Source organism: Aythya marila (genome assembly GCF_965140915.1).
Source record: "Aythya marila genome assembly, chromosome: 21".
Classification (NCBI taxonomy): Eukaryota; Metazoa; Chordata; class Aves; order Anseriformes; family Anatidae; genus Aythya; species Aythya marila.
The window spans coordinates 3,925,140-3,939,918 of record NC_139062.1 but is presented as its reverse complement, the minus strand read 5'-3'; the positions used below and the strand labels follow the sequence as shown (position 1 = coordinate 3,939,918).

General features: G+C 44.3%; 1 protein-coding gene across 2 annotated transcripts in view; it reads right to left on the bottom strand.

Annotated features, from left to right (window-relative positions):
- Positions 1-1,427: 1,427 nt before the first annotated feature.
- MIB2 (MIB E3 ubiquitin protein ligase 2) overlaps positions 1,428-14,779 on the bottom strand; it is a 40,320-nt gene continuing 26,968 nt past the window's right edge. For both annotated transcript variants that reach the window (XM_082776744.1, XM_082776745.1), the window contains 11 exons: positions 14,458-14,620; positions 13,333-13,466; positions 11,350-11,498; positions 10,587-10,743; positions 10,105-10,259; positions 9,146-9,272; positions 8,631-8,861; positions 6,508-6,686; positions 5,387-5,571; positions 4,552-4,617; positions 1,428-2,648 (listed from right to left, as the gene is read on the bottom strand). In XM_082776744.1, coding sequence (XP_082632870.1) covers positions 2,407-2,648; positions 4,552-4,617; positions 5,387-5,571; positions 6,508-6,686; positions 8,631-8,861; positions 9,146-9,272; positions 10,105-10,259; positions 10,587-10,743; positions 11,350-11,498; positions 13,333-13,466; positions 14,458-14,620 — 1,788 coding nt within the window. In that variant the 3' untranslated portion in view covers positions 1,428-2,406. The remainder of the gene's footprint in view (positions 2,649-4,551; positions 4,618-5,386; positions 5,572-6,507; positions 6,687-8,630; positions 8,862-9,145; positions 9,273-10,104; positions 10,260-10,586; positions 10,744-11,349; positions 11,499-13,332; positions 13,467-14,457; positions 14,621-14,779) is intronic.

The following is a 14,779-nucleotide window of genomic DNA, read 5'->3' as shown; positions in this document are numbered from 1 at the left end:
GCTGCTGCCTTGTATTTAAAGATTTATACCAGACTCAGCAAGATCTTTCCTTCTCAAAACCGATGCTGATGCGAGCTACAGAACTGCAATTCAGAAGACCCCAGGAAAACACGGAGCTCCCCAGTTCATTTCCCCAAAATAAAAGAGGAGAAAACCTCAGCCTCCCGTGGAGCTGAACCTGCTGTGAGGACAAAACCTGTCAAAAACCATACCTGGACACACAGGCATCCGCTTCCTGCTGATCCCCTCCTGTTCCTGCAGCTCCACTGACCAGCTTGGTTCCTCTCCATTAATGCAGCAATTCCCTTCTTCTTACTAGGAAATGAAAGGGTCAAAATGGTGTTTAACAGCTCGACTCTTGCGCCTTGGGCATCAAAAGCAATCACAACAGAAACAGGGAAATGAAAGAACAGAGCCCCAGCCACAAAGCTGTGCTTACAAACAGTTCCCATGCTACGTAAGCGGGTACATCGTGCTGTGCAAAACTCCATCTCGCATTTAGCAATACAAGAAAAAAAAATCAGGAGCTCTTGAACAGGAATTTGATTAAAAAAAATAAAATGTACAATTGATGGAAGCTCTTCTTTCTCTACAAGATCTCTATTAGCCAGGAAAAAAGAAAATCTCTGCTGCAACAACTGCATCCAGGTAGGGTACTGGATATTCTGGAAAATGATTCACTTGAAGCAAAGGGTAGCTCTTACTTCGTAACGGTGGTTCGGTCTTCTCGTTCCAGAAAGCAGCCTTTGCACCGTCCTCTTCACCTGAGGCCTCGTCACGATACAGCAACCACTTTGGTAAATACCTGCTTATTCCAAAGGCACACACCCTAACGTGAACTTCTAGGAAACAAATAAATACATCCACACTTCTGATTTCACCAAAGCTGATTCTGAAATTCAGCTTCAGCTTCTTTCAGAATTAAACGTGAGCCCATGTGGGGTTAAATCTGTTTCATTTTTGCAGCTCTGTATCAAAACCCCACTGAATTTGTAACAGCTTCAAGTGAGTATTTGGAGAAAGATCAGCTGTAAGAATCAGGGACTGTGACAGCACTTTTTCACACCACCAGAGGACTAAGAGCTACATTCATAGCTACCCCATATTGCACAAATCCAAGATTTCTTTAAAATATTTGCCATCTCTTTGCCAATGAACAAAGATAGTAGAGGACCACAGTAGTTTTGTTCCTTTTTTTTTTAAATATTGCTTGCAAGATGTAACAAACAGTATCACTTGTGTATAATTGTGTCATTAAAGATAGATACCACACACAAACACAGAAGGATACGTACACACACGCATGGCACGCTAGCCCTACAGGTTGGCACTTCCACCAACAGTTACTTTACAGGACAGAGTCACCGGATAATATTTCTTCAGTCAGACAGTTGGAAAACACAATACAGCCAGATCCATAGTTCAGCTACTGTTTGTACATTCATTTTAATGCTCAGGAAAAATATAGATTTTATTTTATTAAGTTTTGCTGCAAAACAAAGAAACCAAAATGAAATCCCTCTTTCTCATCTCTTAATTATTACTATTTATTTTCTTTACACTTTGATTGGAGTATTTAACACCTGCCTTTGGCATTATGGATAGAAAGCTCAGGAGTCTCTGAACACACCATTGTGCAGAAAAAAAAAACATGGAAGAAGAGTGTCACGTAGAAGTTCCTGTTGTAACAACATGTTTTCTCCAATCAGTGTTCACTACTTTATCTCTAAGGCACACGCTCTGTTCCCAGGATCTCATCACATCCAGATTTGCCTCTGTCAGTCCGAATTCTTGTTGAGCCCCCAAGTTCCAGTTCAGAGAACACGCTGTCTGAGGACATCACCTCCCTACCAGCGACAGGCAAGGAGGAGGACTGATGGCCAGGACTGATCTCCTCTGATACCTCCTCCTGTGAAGTGCAAGCGTGTGCTTTTTGCCTCTGCCTGCCGAGGGATAAGGCTGGTCCTTCTCCAGCGTCTCCTTCAGAGCACTGCCGAGTGCCAAGGCTCCAGCTCTGCCCCTGCAGGGCACGGGACGTGCTGCAGGCACTGGAGCTGGATGCCCTTGAAAACACCTGCGTATGGAAGTCTATCACCTCTGGTCTGCACGTCTCTTCTGACTTCAGCCAACAGTTCAATGCTCTTTACTTCACATCTTTCTGATCGAGCAGCAGCACCAGGTGAGGTGGCTGCCTGCCCTGCACCACTCCTTGCCCGTGTGACACTGGGAGCAGAGGGGACTCCCTCCCTCCACCTCCACCCCAATCACATTATTTGTCTCCCCCCCCTCTCTCACGCTGGCTTTGCAGGTAGCCAAACCCAGACCGAGCAGCGCTTCTCATCTAAAATGCAAACAAAAAGGAAGTAAATGAGGGAGGTGGGAATGGGAAGGGAAGCAAGCATATCCTTAGACAAAGATCTGAATCCTCTCCCGGATAGCCTGCCGGCAGATGGGGCAGACAGTAAGGGCTGTGCTGCAGTCTGGGCAAGAGCCATGTCCACACTGGAAGACCAGTTTGATTTGGTCGTCGATGCAAATGGGGCAGGTGATGCGCTCTTCCATCTGCCGGTAGCGGTTCTGCAGCTCCTCCATCAGCTTCCTCTGATCTGTGGATTCAGAGCTTGGGCTGCACTCCACCTCGGTGCTGTCTGCAGGGCGGGAGAGCAGGGAGACAGTTAGTGGCTACTGTGCTCTGCCTCATGCAGCGTCTCTTTAATCAGACTGTCCCTCAACGAGCAGCAATTAGCTCAGACTAAACTCTCTTCACTGAGCCTTGTCCAGGGATCCCACAAACAAAAAGCCAGAGATGATGCTTTTTTACAGACTGGCCAGTGCTGCTTTGCTGTTTTCTTGCTCAGCGGTTTTTGTTTGTTTGCTTTTGTCTGCCTGTTTCTTTTTTAAAAAAGGATAAAAGAATCAAAACAAAGAAAAAGAAAATGCAAATGTTGTCTGATCTGTCCTGCCTTAGCGTTCTGGAATATACTGGTGCTACGTTTAAGTAAAAGCTTTTGGTGCTGGTTGTGATGTTCTGCCATACTAGTCCAGGAGTCCTCACAGTGCTACTGGTACCATGTTCTCTCAACCTCCTGATTACATTTGGGATTCAAATTTCTGCTGGTATTTTTCAGGACACACATGGTAAAACAAGACATCATTTGACATCACTTACAGTGACTTTTGCACACACGAAGCTACACAAGTAGAGTCCTTTAGTCGACTCTATATGCAAAATTCAGTGGACCTTACAGAGATAGTTGCTCTACATAGATGAAATGTGAAAGAAGAACCCCAAATACTTGAAAACTGCCAGCTCAGGGAAATGTACTCTTTCCAGTTTCAGCTCAATACAGCCTCTGCTCATCTTCTGCTCCTTAATCTTTGATCAGGTAGTTTTACACTTCAATACAGATGTCCCTTTCCCCTTTCCTGGATCAAGTTGTAGTTCAGTGGTGTAAGAAGTGACTTCAAATCCATAGAGTGAAGCAAGTTTGGGAACAGAGAGCTTGCTAAGACACACTGAAGACATCACTCATCGTTAAGTCCTGCTGATATACTCAGACTGAGATGTTCCTTTCTGTAACTGCAATCTGCATGCAAATATCTCCTCTGGAATTCTTGTTTCCATTTTGATGCCATTTAGCAGTCTGGAGCAAAGACAAATGCTCCCACCTACTGTCAGGCAAACTTTTTTTTTCCCTCTCCACTCTTTGGAGTTCCAAAGAGAATTTCTGTCTTTGCCAGCTGTCTTTGTCTGATGCCATGTGACAGAATTGTTCCCCCGTGCATTTTTCCAGGCATCAAACAGAAAACTACGACCTGACTTCAACAGAGTCAGACAACACTAAGACATGAGTAGCAGGACATGCAATTCTTTCATGTTCACTGCTACAGAGTTTCCTGAAGAGTGATCTTGGCTCTAAAGACATCAAAACCGCTGTCCTAACCTCTGTGGAAAAAGCTTCAGTGGGCAACCTGGATTAATTCCAAGGCAAGTGCAAAGCTGCCACCATCTTGATGACACACATTTGCCATTCTGGATGGAGTGATACGGACACAAGACAATCTGTTTTAGGTGGGGCTGAAGATCTTTATCAAAACAACCCAGCTCAACAATTCTTGGAGAGCTGGCCAACACCAGCCCTGCACAGGCACTGGAATTTCAGCCAGGTGAGAAGCAAGGCTTTCACAAGCTGCCATTTTTCCTTTCTCCCAAATTTTCATTGTTAAATCGCTGCCTGTGTAGATAGGTAGACAGGAGGAGACTGCAGTTTTAACTGCAGAGAACCCGATGCTGCACAGAATAAGCCAGGCACAGCTCTAGCTTCCTCCAATGTCCTGTCTCTGCAGCTTGATTTTGGCCCATGCCAGCTGAAAGTACTTTTTCTTCTCTGAATGTGATCAGTGCAACGGGTACTCCCCTCTTGTCTCTCCCCAAAACACAACTTTCTTCCTTATGCGCATTTCTCTGAGAATCACTGGTGTTGCTCAAACAAATGCTGTGAAGGACCCTTCCCAATACATAGCACTGAACAGTAGGAACAGCACACATACCTTGCTTGATTTTTTTGGTTATTGTCACTTGACACTTGATGCACTTCTTCATTCTCCTGGAGCATTCTACCAAAATGATACAAGGAGGGATTACAATCAAGCCCACCAGTGCCAGAAGCGAGAGGAAGAGAACAGGCTTAAGAACATCAACTTTTAAATGACCTGAGAACTCCCTGGGTGATTATGAGACTGTTCCTGCATGGAAATGAGGACGTGGCCTTCTTTTTGAGCTACCTCCTAGGCTTTTGGTTTAGTCCTTCCTATGTTAGTAGCAATTAAAACACCTTTACCTCCTCACATCTCCGTGCTGCCAGAACTGTTGCCATCGTGGAGGCAAAACAGCTCTTTATTCTGTGTGAAAAGGATGCAGCCCTCACACACAGCCCTTACCAAATTCCCTGGGGTTGGACTGAGGGAGCCCTGATGAGGTTACAAGCTTGCAGACATGTTTGAGCAAGCTGCCATTAAAACAGCCGAGATACAAATGGGTAACAAAAGCCAGAGAAGGGGGAAATCCTTCTCAGGAGGTTTTGATGGATAAAACACTGCCACCAGAACTGAAACGTCTGGCCTTCCTTCTGAATTATCCAGGGCATCCATAAGCACTGCCTGGGGGGCCTACCAGCTGGTGCTCAGCACAATGGGTGCCTGTCATGGATAACTTTGGCCATCCTATCTAGAAACAGTGTTGTTGAAGTCATGCTGGGGTTGTTTCAGGTCACACACAGCTCGATAGACCTTGATTTATGAGAGTCTAGACAGGGAGGCTGCATGGTGGAATGGGAAAGGGGAAAAAAAAAAAAAAAAAAACCACAGAAAAAGCAGAAGAACTTACCTTCACAGACAATACTGTGCTGGCAGGGGAAGAAATGGATGAGCAAGGCCAGCTCTGAGCAGACCAGGCACTCTGTGGGGACTGCCACGCTTGAGACACTCAGGTTGGTCATCGTGTTGGGGGTGGTGTGCACGCGGCGAAGGCTGCAGGTGACAGCTGAGCAGTCTGAAGAAACCTGCTGTTCCCTGCAACAGAGAACACCTCGTGAAATTCGAGCCACGTATTCCAAGTTGTTCTTCAGCAACACACAAAATTGCATTAATCCCTGGGAAACATTCCACATGGAGACTGGTGGCTGATCAACTGCGGCTCTAACTTGTGTGCGCCTTCAGTGCCTTTGTGGGACCAACTCAGCCTCTACCTTGGATTCTGAGATTCCTTGGATTCAAAATCCCCAGATGTTTAAAAACGTTTAAAGAGATGTATTTCACCTGTTATTTAAAATGAACCAGGAGCATGGCCAATTACAGAAGCCGCTGCCTGGTTCCCCCTCCAGCAGTAACATACCTGCAGGTCTATGCCCTCAGATCAAACAGAACTCTGCTTTCATATTTGCAGTCAAAATCCAAACAAAAGTTCCTCAGAACCTGAGAAATTTCACTTGCTACTCTCCCCTTGGCACTTTCTAAGCTATTCTCTCGTCAGCTGAAAAACAACCATTTATCTAGCTCTGGAATAAATTCTGCAGATTCTGGCACCCACTCTTTCATTGCATTTCGTCTCTGTTCAGACTTTAAATACCTCTAACTGCAGAATCCAGTGAAAGCAAAACAGAATCCAAAATTACCCTGCAGAGACGAGCTGCTCTTGCCTTTGGTGGACAGTCTTCTCAGACTGCCTCAGGGCTCTCCAAGTCAGGAGGCTGAATTTGCGTGAGCAGCGTTCATCTGCTTTTGCCTACTGTTTCCAATGGCAGAAGGCACCCTTAAAGAGGCCCTGAGAAACACAGTGCCAGCAACCAGCTCCAGATGAAACAGGAGGTGCTCAGACTGACATCTCATGTGTTTCAGGAAAGCTTCATCCTTCCGGGCATGGCAGCTGTGACACCACAGTGCTGGGGGAGCACTCGACATTTTACAAATAAATTTACTGCAGTTAGTTCCCAGAGGATGTGCGTTTACCTGAATTTCTGTGAAAAGTCTTTGATAATCTGGACAATCCTTCCGTCTGTAACAAGGTCTAAAGGAGACTTTCCCCGATGGTTTGCATAATTAATATCTGCTCCTTCTTGTGCTAAGTAACATGCAATTGCAGTTCCAATATTCAACTCTACGTTTCCAAGAAAGCCAGAAGCCTGCAGCTAAAAGATGTTGAGAAACACTCTGTTAATAGAAAAGTCTGTTACATAGCTGTATGAAATTCTAAACAGAATCTTAATCCTTGTATCGACAATTTAAGAGTGCAATTTTGCACTCACGAAATGCAAGAAGATCCTTCAGCATACAAATAACAGATTCAAGCCTTGCATTCCAGGAACAGAAGTACATAAAACTGCTCCTAAGTGGTACCTAATCATTACTAACCATAGCAATAGGCATTCACTTCTTCAGTTTGTGAAAAGAAAGCACAAAGTGTACACCGAAGGCAGTGCAGTAAATACCAGTTGATGAGCAGCTGGTGTGTGGATCCTTAAGCAGCAGCAGCTATTTAAAAAGCCAAGTTTTTATGTACGTGATCCAAACTCTGAACAATTTTCTACTGGTTTAAAAGATCAGAGTGTTTAAGTAGATCAGGGCATGTAAAATTCGACATGAAGGAATCTGCAGAATCTAGATACAGCATTGCTGTTAATAGTATTGGGAACAATATTCACAGATGCATCGTGTTGAGATTTCTGCCCCCAGGACTGGCTATTGGCCACCCCTCGTACCAGCTAAAGCCCAGCAGCTAGGAAAGCTGTTGTGTAGACTTAATGAAACGATAAAACCCGTTTTTGCTGCTGATCCCTTTGCTTAAATTTATGGGCAGAGACATTCAGAAATGATTGTTCGGCTGGTGTGAGATGCCATTGTGGATATCAGGACCTGAGGCTGGAGTATCTCTGGCCATGCACTGGTGCTATCAATTCCTGCTATCAACGCTGGTAGCTTGGTAACGAGCAACATGAAAGAAGGGTGGTGCACTTTTTCAAGTGCCAATAGGTAGAAAGGAGGAATGGGAATTTGGTACACTGCATGTGCCCCTTCAGAATGTCAGTCTGAATTATGCTTATTTCAAATTACAATACAAACTCTATGCCAGATTTTTCAATATTATCCCCACAATGGAATAATTCTCAATCCATCCATAATGGATAACCAGTGTTTGCAGTCTTGGCTTGCACTGCAAATTTGGTGCGTGCACATGTTGGTATTTATATGGATGACAAAACACTTTGAAAAGCTAATCTAATATCTTGGCCAAAAAGACAGATTAAGCTTCCAATACTTGCATATCATGCACTGACTTCTAGATCTAAGGCCTATCCTGAAATGACCCATGTTCAGGCTGAGGAAGAAATTCTGCTCTTCCGAATGTCATCAGCCATGGTACACATACAAAGTCTATCCCTGAGAGGTAGCAGAAATGCTGAAAAGCAGTTTTTCCACTGCACTTGTGCTTTTGCAAATTGACAAATCTTGCAAAAAAAAGTCTAGCGTTGTACGATTTGCTTTTGCTCTGCAGTGAAAGATGGAAAAAGTGTATATATATATATTCATATATCCATATATATGGATATATTCATATTTCCATGAATATGGAGCAAGATGGTGAAATCCAGTTCAGGCTTTATAGCAACACAGCCTTCATCATATATAATACGTCTCATCTTTCACATTCTGCAGTACATTTGCAGGTAACTGGGGTGTTTGTGGTTAGCTAGCCTCATATTTTCTACGTCATCAGATAGAAATGAATTGCTGTGGTTCTAGGGCAGGAATTAAACCCAAAGGCTCTCGGCTCTGTGAGCAGATTTGTGATCTTTCCCATGTCAAGAAAGCAGCACACAATGCTAATAAAAAAAAAAAGGGAGGATACAGGATGAATTGGTGTCTGACTATGCAAAGTTTAGTGCTATAAAACCAAGCACACTCTCAGCAGATTTATTCACTGCATGAAGGTTTGCTTCATGTTTAGCTAGACGGGCTTTGCACAATTTCACTGCCATCCTTTGCCCTCTTAGATCCCACCATCTGCAGCCACACCATCATCACCATGCATTCTCCTGCCCTTGGTGCTGGAATTTCTCCAGTTCCCAGCTCACCGTGGAAAGAAGGGACAACCCCATCTCCCCTTCACGCTTCTCCATCATGACTGACATCAGCTGCTGTCGTTCCAAGGCAATGTGCATGGCCGTGTCCCCATCCTCGTCTTCAGCATTGACATCACTGCCTTCGCTGACCAGCAGTTGCACCATCCCTACGTGTCCCTGGATGACAGCCAGGTGCAGAGGGGTTTGATTTCGGTTGTTCTTGAGGTTGACATCACAGCGACCCTTGAAGAGAAGAATGGCATCAAACAAAAAGAGCTATCACTGCTGAGTTTGGCTGAAGAAGAGCGCTGCAGTTATGGTACTTGCTAAAGCCCTGAGTCTCAAGTCCATCTGCAGGACAGAAATAAAGATATCTCCAAGAGAGTGCTGTATGATCTAGCTCTCTGTATTTTGGCCATATGACCCACACACCTCTGCATCACACACAGCATTAATTCAACAAAACTTAGGAGGTTGGAGGATAGGAGAGCTAAGAGTTTTGTTGGTGGCTTTATTTTGTTTCTTACCTCTTTGATGAGAATTTCTGCCACTTCTTTGTGATTATTGAGAGCAGCAAGGTGCAGAGCAGTGAAGCCATCTTCCTTTTTGGAGTCAACTAACTGTCGAGCTCTTGCTAGAATCTTCTTTATGGCTCTGGAACATTGGAGGTAAACCAGAGACAGAAGAATTACTTTAGTGGGAAGGAAAACAATGCAGAAGAGACAGGTCTGCCTCTTAGGTTCCTCAATTTTAAACAGGCAGCACTATGAGCTGTCAAATGCGATGAGGAGTGCTCCCACTATCTTGCAGACAATTACAAGAATAAAAAAATTACACATTCACTGATGAGTTTGTCAGCATAATCATCACAGAACCACGCTCCTTTCTGGTATTGCTACACTTGCACACAATTCAGGGCAAATTCTGCCTTTGTCTCTCCAGTATTGGAACAACATTTTCTAACAGACTTTTGCTAGCAGCTTTAATGAGGCAGAGCATTATACCACTCTGCTGCCTTCAAATATTGCACACACTGCCAGGAAGCTTGCTGCAGAAAAGTCGCACAGCCTGTCTGTACTAGTGCTTTGCACTACTTGCATTGCTAAAAATATCTCAAATTGGATGTAACGAGTTAGATGATCTCAGCCTTTCCCTTCTTCCTTGCTGAGTAACCATTTCTGCAGAGAATTAACACATTAGCATAAGAATTAAGAACTAGAGAAGCAAGGAAAAGGAAGAAAAACACTCAGATTCGTGAGATCTTTTTTTTTTTTTTCCCCAAAAGAACACATAGCAAATGTAGCAAATTCTCTGCTCTAAGTGCCTTATAGGTAAGTCAGTTCCCCCAGCTCAGCTGGGTGCTAACCAGCTAGGGTTCACAGCTTCTTAAGAAGCATTCAAGCAAGACTTTATCACCATCTAGCCCCAGACCACCTAGCCAAGCTGTGTGTTCCCCAGGAACACATACTGATGTTCGTTCACTTACAGCTTGTTGCCTTTTAGAGCAGAATAGTGGAGCAGGTTGAAGCCTTGGCAGTTCTGGACAGTGAAATCGATGTTGGGTACTTCAGTGAGAATCTCAATGATGACTTTGTAATCTGCAGTGATAGCATAATGCAAGGGGGTGTCTCCCTGGGAATCCTGTAAGAGGATACCAAAGCAGAATACAACACCACACGTTAGCAGCAGGTCAGCTCTCACTGGAAGGAGTCCAGCACAACACTTGCTACTGGACTGAACTAAGCAGACTCGCAGTGATGAAGGGGTAGACCCCAAACTGGAATTTCAGAGTACAAAATGTAAATGAATACTTCTCTGGTGCACCTCACAGCATTTTAAGAGATCTACCTTCAAATTCTGCTAAGCAACAAATGATGCATGATGCTAAGAGAAGCAACCCCCCACCACAAAAGAAAAAAACAACACCAAAAACACCAAAACCCAAATCCCTCAAACCCCCGAACTTACTGGGAGGTTGACATCACAGTTGAGCTCGCAGAGGGCCTGCACCACCTCTGCAAATCCTTGACTGACAGCAACATAGAGTGCTGTGCACTTTGCATTGTTTAGCAGGTCTCCGTTGGCTCCTTTACTAATAAGCACGCGGGCAACTTCAGCTTGGTTTCTGATTTAAAGGCAAGGAATAAGACAAGTTAGATTCAATGCTGTACAGACAATAGATTTTTCACTTCTTGCAAGCCTACAGAAATTGTTTGTTTTAATTTTTTTGCATCCTCCCAGCCTGACCCCATCTCCTCTTAGTACTTAAAAAATAAATAAATCTTCCTAACTTGTACTCTAGAATCTGCTCTGTTTTAAATCAACACGAATCTCCCACTCATGATAATGAAGAATTCTTCCCTGGGAGCTAACAATGAAGTTCAACCTTTTATGTTGCTTTGGAAAACATGTGCACTACCAAAAGCAAGCCACCAAACTAATTCCAACCACTAAAACTCCAATCACCAAATGCTATTATCACTTGTTCCGATTCCCCCCAAATTTTACAGCATAGAAACTGACCTAGGTGTGGACACTAAGTCAGCATACTGAGAAATTCACCTGTAGTCCTTTTTAGATCACACGCCAATTTCTAACAAGGCAAAAGAAAAACCCTCCCTCCTCAGCTTCTCCCACGTGCTCTGCACACAGACAGTCCATTTACACCTAGAAATGTCCTTTTGCAGCCCTTTAGGTCCTGTCTCAGGGATAGCAAGAAAAGATCTCGTACCCAAAAGCTGCGTAGTGCAGTGCTGTATCCCCCTCTTCATCCCTTAAGTTGACAGTGGCATGTGCCTGCAGCAAAATCTTGACCACATCCAGATAGCCCTGATAGGAGGAGATCTGCAGGGCAGTTCTGCCCTGATTCTTGCTGTCGACCTACAGGAAGGACAAAGACACAGCAAACAGCTCGCTTAGTTAGGGAAAGACCTTGCCTTGAGTTCCAGCCTCAGCAGGATGAAAGCCACCAGCTGCAGAACTGTGGTATGCTCAGAAATGCTACGCAGAATCTGTGCCCTGACACCTCTGCTTTACGTACATCAACTACAAGGCTGACCTTGTCCCAAAATATTCCTAACAGGGAAGGGGATTGCACATTTAGTCGAGAAGGGAGAAAAGAGCTGGAAGCCAGGGCTCTGTTTGCAGCTCTGATGCCAAATTCCTCTATGCCTGCAAGCAGAATACTTCTTGATACCTCTGCCAACAATTCCTTTCCTAATAGGAAAATGCATGAGGAGATCAAATTAGCTTTGCCAAGGTTTGGATGCCAAGCCCCCACTGTTCTGTGTTACTCCAGGTACTTCACTGGGCACACTGGCAGGAGGGTAAATCAGTGCTGAGGTGCTACAATGACATTTCTTGAGAACTAAAGGGACTGAAGAACAAAGAGAAGGCTGTAGGAAATGCAAGACAAAAAAGGAAAGGAAGCTACTGAAATCAGCAGGAGGTTAAAGAGAAGAGATGAAGGAGCTGGCAAAACCTCAGCTGACTGGCAAGCAGAACAAAGTTTGTTTCCCCTGCAGCTGGTTCTGTCAGGAGAGCAGGACAGGCAAGACTTCAATTCACTTGATGATGGGTGAGTCATTCAGGCAAGGAGGCGTTAGAGGCCATTGCATTATTCTGCCATTTACACAAGACAGACAATGCTGGTAAGTTGGAAAGCCCTAGGCAAGCAAGCCTAATTTGCACTACAAAGTATATAACACTCTTGCTGTGTGTAATACTCTTACAGAAGTGCTAATTCATTATTAGAAATATTTTAATAGAATATAAAATAGAAATCTAATAAAACTAACAGCAATGTATTCCTAACTCTTGGCGCTTACTTATCTGATAACAAACACAGATGTTTGGCTGTTCCTCCCATCTCCAGAGCTCCCTTTATCTTTTTACATAAGGAACTACAGCAAGTACCAGAAAACAATCCATTACAGCAGCTTCAAGGGGCTCAGAATCAGTCCTTTCAGCCATCTGCTTGCTCCTGCCTGCAGACACAGCCTCAATAAAACTTGAATCTTGCTACCACTGGTTTCCAAGGACACTGCTGAAATACTTCATTTCCCACGTCTCCTTTTTAAACCTGCTTTCAAACCTTAGACCCCTCACTGAAACGGCTGGAACCTGCAGTCAGCTGGAAAGAGTGACTTGAGTTGATGCGATCCTCACAGCAGCACTCTGCAAACAAATTTCTCAGCAGCAAATCCAGCCCAGTTCCCTACTCCAGTCAGACTGGAGATAAGACTCTGCACAGACTTGCACAGCGCTGGGATCTGGGCAGCTTTTCTCTTTCCTGTTTCCAACAATTTATTTAGCAAGGTTATGTAAGGACAGATGCATTCAGTCAGGCATAACCTGTGGCTTTCCTTTCAAAAAGGGGCTAGATTCTTGGACATCCTGGTACTGTTTTCAAATGTATATATACATGAATACAAGTTTCCCTAATTCTACAGGTACAGTACCCATACAGGAAATCTAGCAAAAGCCAGCTTTGGAAACACACTGTAGGGACAAAGCTCCAGGTCAGCTTCAATGCCACGCTCTGAAGACATCCAATATTCAATATTTAATTTACATATTTAATCCTAAATTGCAGCAAAATTAGCTAATACAAGGTCTGAAAAAATCATTTCTCTCCCTTCTCAATGACAAGATTTGATGATAGTATTTTAAAGCACAACAAAGAGTAACCATTCAGGATGTTTCCAGAACTTGCCTTGTCCGGGTACTTCTGAAGGAGTTCCCGGACTTTAACTGCATTGTTGAGCGCTGCCCAAATAACAAGACACCCCGCGTGGTCTGACTCTGTCTTCTGCGACAACAGCTTCTCCAGTACGGTAATCAAAGTGCCTGCAGGGGAATGAGAAACAGCAACAGGTTAACAGCCCCAGAGAGCATGTGTATAGTTGGCACAGCACAGCTGAAGAATCACTGTACACGCCTGCAATACCTCTTAGCTCACACAGAGCTTTACAGATTTGTAGCTTACAGAGAACTCTGGCTTTATGTTTTGAGGACCCAAAAGACAAAAGAGACCACGATTCAGAAGACGAACACAGAAGAATTATCACCAAAAGGCAAATAATCTGAAGAGGAATGAGAGTTTGGGAAGATGCTGTTGGCAAGAATACAGCTCCTTTCAGGCCTGCCCTCCAGCCACAGGTTTTTGAATGTTTGAACGGACAGAGGTTCTACAGGGCAGGGCAAAATTAAAAAGCTTGGGCTTGTATGCAACTTCTCCCTGGAGTCTAAATTGAGGAAACAGTTTATGACCTATCTGCGTGGCAAAACAAACAGAATCATCAAGTCTGTTATCTCTCCCACATGTTCCTAACCTACAATGGAAACTAGTGAGGCTACAAGCAATTTTAGGAGCAGATGTACAAAGCAGGCAGAATCCCCTCTACACATCATAAGGTCCCAAGTCCAACTTCAGAGTGGACTGAGAAAAACACTCCTTGGTTTGACAGCACTTCCACATAAAGGAATATTTCCTTTATTTTATTTTCCTATTTCCTGGGAATATTTCAAGCATTCACAAATTATTATCCTGCTACAGGAAAAGCAGCAGGATGGAACAGGAAATTGAGACAGATCTGGGCAGAAATAAGTGAACCTAGGGCAGTACTATGGCTAGCAGTCCCAAGTACAGAGCTCTGTATTTGCCTGTTAGGCCCAGCTTTGCTTCCCCAAAAAGACAAAGCTTGATTTTGGAGCTCCATCCAGGGAAGAACAGGCAGATGGAGTTTAGCACTGTCCAAAGCGTGCTGCTGTTGTTACAACCAGAGCAAACATTTCTCAACCCCTACCAGCCCAGACGCCCTCATTCTCACTGTCTCACTTTTAGATTCCTTTGCATTCTCCGTTGTCATGAGATTTGCTTCCTCGTCTCTCTGGTAGGCTGTCAGGCAAGCTGGGTTAAACGTCCAGGACTGCTCCCCAACCGACACTCGTAAGTCTCCATCCCCATACACCTTGATCACTTTGCCAATGTGCCCTAGGGTCTGCAATGGAAAGAAAAAGGATTTTTAAAAGGTTAAACAGCAGGCTCCTCATCTCAGAACCAACGCAACGCTTCTAAGAGAGGTTTCGCAGGCGGCACTCCTGCTGTATGAAAAGAAGCACTAAGCAGTGACACGCGCGCAGACAGCCCCCACTTGGAG